At 51.4% G+C, this 3,803-nt stretch overlaps 1 protein-coding gene across 1 annotated transcript; it reads right to left on the bottom strand.

The window, feature by feature from the left end:
- Positions 1-2,254: 2,254 nt before the first annotated feature.
- On the bottom strand, positions 2,255-3,210 carry HRG_07236 (uncharacterized protein; the record flags this gene model as incomplete). The annotated part of the gene is made up of 2 exons (XM_044865707.1): positions 2,255-2,747; positions 2,831-3,210. 2 exons carry the CDS (start codon positions 3,208-3,210, stop codon positions 2,255-2,257), a joined length of 873 nt encoding a protein of 290 aa, XP_044719669.1.
- Positions 3,211-3,803: the final 593 nt, after the last annotated feature.

The following is a 3,803-nucleotide window of genomic DNA, read 5'->3' as shown; positions in this document are numbered from 1 at the left end:
TGTGGTGGCAGGGTGGTAAGGGCGGGACTAGGCAGATTGATCTTGGGTACAAGTTGGCTGTGGGGCTGATCCGTGCAGCCCCACTGCTCCAGACCGCCAAGACCAGTTCAATTTAGTGAGTTTCTACGGGTAATGTGGCCCCAGCCGATTTCCCCCTATTTCAGGGACACTTAGGACACCCTTTTTGGGACCCCAACAAGAACACAACCTTTTTGCCAGCGGCACGCAAGCTGCATCGAACGGTTTAATCCGCCGTGCCTCATGAGGTCAGAGCCGCAGAACCACCGTACTGACACTAGGCGTCCACCTGGCAGGGGATCTCCGACAAGGGAGCTCCGACAGGACGGACGGGATCTCGGAGGCATCCCTTATTTCCATCCATCGGAGCCGATCACTCACCTCCACAACATCAAAGCATGACCGAAAACCAGCACGTACGTGTCCACTCTCGGTGTGGAGCGTGTGGCTTCCGCTTCAATCCCGGTGACCCTTTTTATGCATGTGAGCACTCTATTTTCTTCAGAGCTGGCAGAATTACGGTTGACGTTATCGCCATAGTTTGTCAAGACATTTTCGGAAAATCCAAATTTCCCGACTCTGGGTATTGCGAGAATCAGCATAATCGTCCATGGATGTTTTGTCGCATACCCGATTGTAGACACTGCCGTTTGTCTCGGGACTGTGCTACAATTCATACGCATTGTCTGAAACTCTTCCTGTCTGAATTCAAGGAGGGGGGACGTCCCAGGCTACGATGGCTATGGCTCGCAGCGACATGGAGGAGTCCTTGGCAAGGTGCTCTGCCTCTCGACGTGGAACCTTCTGTGGGCTACCAAAATCCTTATGGGATACTGGACGAACTGCCCCGGATGCTGTTGCTGCCTCCAGAACTTAAATCGACGATCTGGGAATTTTGCGCCTCAAGCCCTCTGTGGCTTTTTACCGCTGTCTCGGACCTTCGCGGTGAAATGGCAGCTTCTAAGCAACACAAACGATCGGTCGTCCCTCTCATCGATATTAAGTCATGGGCTCGCGGTTGTCAGCTGGAATACAGCGACAACCCTGATAGCCCCATTATCCATCTCACATTCGACTCGCGAGGGCTTCGACGCATCAAGAGATTGAGCAAGCGCCCGTCGAGGAGTAGCTCAGGATCTGACTTCAACGCATTTGTCGTTGAATCTGTTGAGCGCTTCTCTGGCGTGCTTGTAGAGTTCGAGGTTCGTCACTCCGGTAGACTCGACGACGGCTTTCACTTATTATTCTTAGCTTGACCTGGCCCGTTTGCAACTTCCCGCGGGCGAAGCAAATGAGTTTTACATTTGGGATACACCTTCTCCACCTCCTCTGGAACGCTGCTTCAGCGATCTGTCCAAACCACCACCACCTTGTCATCTTGGTACAGTACAGCTCCGCGCTTGTACAGGCATCACTTTCTTTATGTCATGCGGCTCAACATATGCCGTACACGCTCATACAAGTAATCGTCCGTTTGCTCAGAGTACTTTCGAGGCGCTTCCAACCGCACGACAGAAATTGGTTTCCTGGGTGTATGTTCCCATCGACGGCGAGATCACAAAGTTCGGGTTTAGTCACGTACCAAGGCGAGCTGGTAATGTTACCAGATCACAAAGTCTCCTGGTAAGACGCAAGGTGATATTCTGAAGTAAATCGTCTAACAGGTAGCAGCTAAGCACAAAATTTACCGAAGATATCTTCATTGGGCGTTATAGGACGAGCTTCTCAGTAATCAAGCAGCCTCTAACGCTCATATATGACAAGCCGGATGGTTTACCTATCTCATTTGTCGGCGCATACTCTGAAGATAAAACCACGGATTGCAGAACACCAATCTTCCCCAGGAAAGACCGCCACTGGCTGCGATAAGTTCTTCCTTCTCATCAGCCCCGCTCGAGCGCGCTTCTAGACTGGAAATTTTCTACATTCCAGAGACAGCGATCTGCAGAGGCATCGTGATCCAGTACGAGGACGGGCTGCGGCGCGCCCTTGGACAATGCAGACTGGGCATCGATCCAGCCCGAGAATATGAAATGCCTACGCACCTCTGCTTTGCCAACGCTACATGCCGGCAACTTCACATGGACGAAGAACTGCGGGGGGTCAATGTGGTGAGCACTACTATCGAGCGGGTTCACGATCACGCTGGGCCCTGTTGGACGTGCTGTGAGATGAGTGGTGTTTTGCATTTTTGGTTTGAGGACGGGGCAACGAAACTAGAGCATGTCATTGGAAACTAATGAACTAATCCGTGGCTTTTCCCCTTGCCCTTGCCGGTCGGGTCATCCCATGTTCGGTACTTGTTATTCGTTGTTTCCGCGATAAAGCCCGTGTTCCGGCTGCCATCTCTGTTGATGATAATTGCCTTGTCCCACTTGCTGCAGCGAACAGATACTTTGCTGCCGTTTTTGAGCCTAAGAGTAGTCCAACCGTCTGCGACCTTGGAAATTTGCACGGAACTATATTCACTTCCGTTGACTGTGCGAGTGAACGCGGAAGTCGGCTCCGTATCGACGTCCATGGATGCATCATAGGACTGCGCTGAAGATCCATCGAGATGGTAGGCCTGAGTGGAAGATTGATTGTAGGATGAGCCAGCAAGGGTTTGTGTGACTGTGGTGTTCCCTTCCTCGGCATAGATATCGTCGAAGCTTTCGGGGTCTGGTACAGCAATGGCCTTGATCTTCTGAAATGCCCAGAGAAACTCGGTTTCGAACTCAAGGATGTCCCTATAGGCATCTCTTTGCCATGTCCCCCCTCGAGAGGATAAAATGGATCCAGCCAGCCAGAACCTTTGAGCTCACATGCCCACAAACGAGCCTTGGAACCAAAGTAGGTTATTGCCCAGACTGATCGTATACTCTTGTCGATCATGTACGCTTGGCATAATTGGTAGGCCTGAGTTTCGACCTCGACGATTTTCGCTGGAGTAGCGCGTCCTTTCTTTGCCTGCCCAATCAACCGAAACATCAACGTTCTCTGGCCAGTCGAATAGTGTTGGACAGCAATATCCATCCGCAACTGAGAATGGTGCTCTCGAGGAGGCACCTCGGTGCCGTGAATCCACTCAATCTCGGAGAAGATATGTCGAGCGAAGTATCGCGAAAAGAACCTAGTTGAGGCCCATTCATCCCGATTAATGGCTTCCTCTCGGAGATGAACTAGGATAGGATCGGAATGAAAGATGCTCATTGTGGCAGACAAAGCGGAAAACTCGAACTCCCAGAATTTTGGATCGAAAAGAACGGAGCCTGTATAACTGAGACTCAGGAACGTTGAAGATCCAACACAGAGCCAACCTCCTGACTTGGGCACTCTATATATGTATGGAGAGCCGCCTGTGGCTATTGAAATTGACCAGACGAATAACATCGTCTCGAAGGACATGCGCGTACATATATTTCCCGCTAGAACGCATAAGATCGTTGCCATTTCCATGGTACATGATCCTACGTGGATACGCAGCCTCCGATAGTCCGATTCATGATGAGCAATGGGTGCGTGGGGTCGGGGATGGAGCGCCGCGCAGGTTGATCTGAGCCGCGGTTATCTCGCCAGCAGGCAATTTATCATCAACCCATGCAGGCTAGGTGGCTGGAAAAATCTGCAAGTCGTTAGCACGTTGCTTGCGGTTTTACTCATTGGCGCGCAACTGCTCGTGGCGCGCTATAGCTGTTGCGCTGGGCTGCTAGTGCAGTTGTCCAGTACCCTGCGCAAAGCTCATCTGTTCAGGTTATGTCGACGTAGCAGCGCGCTATAAAACCGGTCAAGTAGCTATTAGTACT

Source organism: Hirsutella rhossiliensis, assembly GCF_020360975.1.
Source record: "Hirsutella rhossiliensis strain HR02 chromosome Unknown scaffold00007, whole genome shotgun sequence".
Classification (NCBI taxonomy): domain Eukaryota; kingdom Fungi; phylum Ascomycota; class Sordariomycetes; order Hypocreales; family Ophiocordycipitaceae; genus Hirsutella; species Hirsutella rhossiliensis.
The sequence above is the reverse complement of the archived record's forward strand: the minus strand, read 5'-3'. Positions and strand labels throughout refer to the sequence as shown.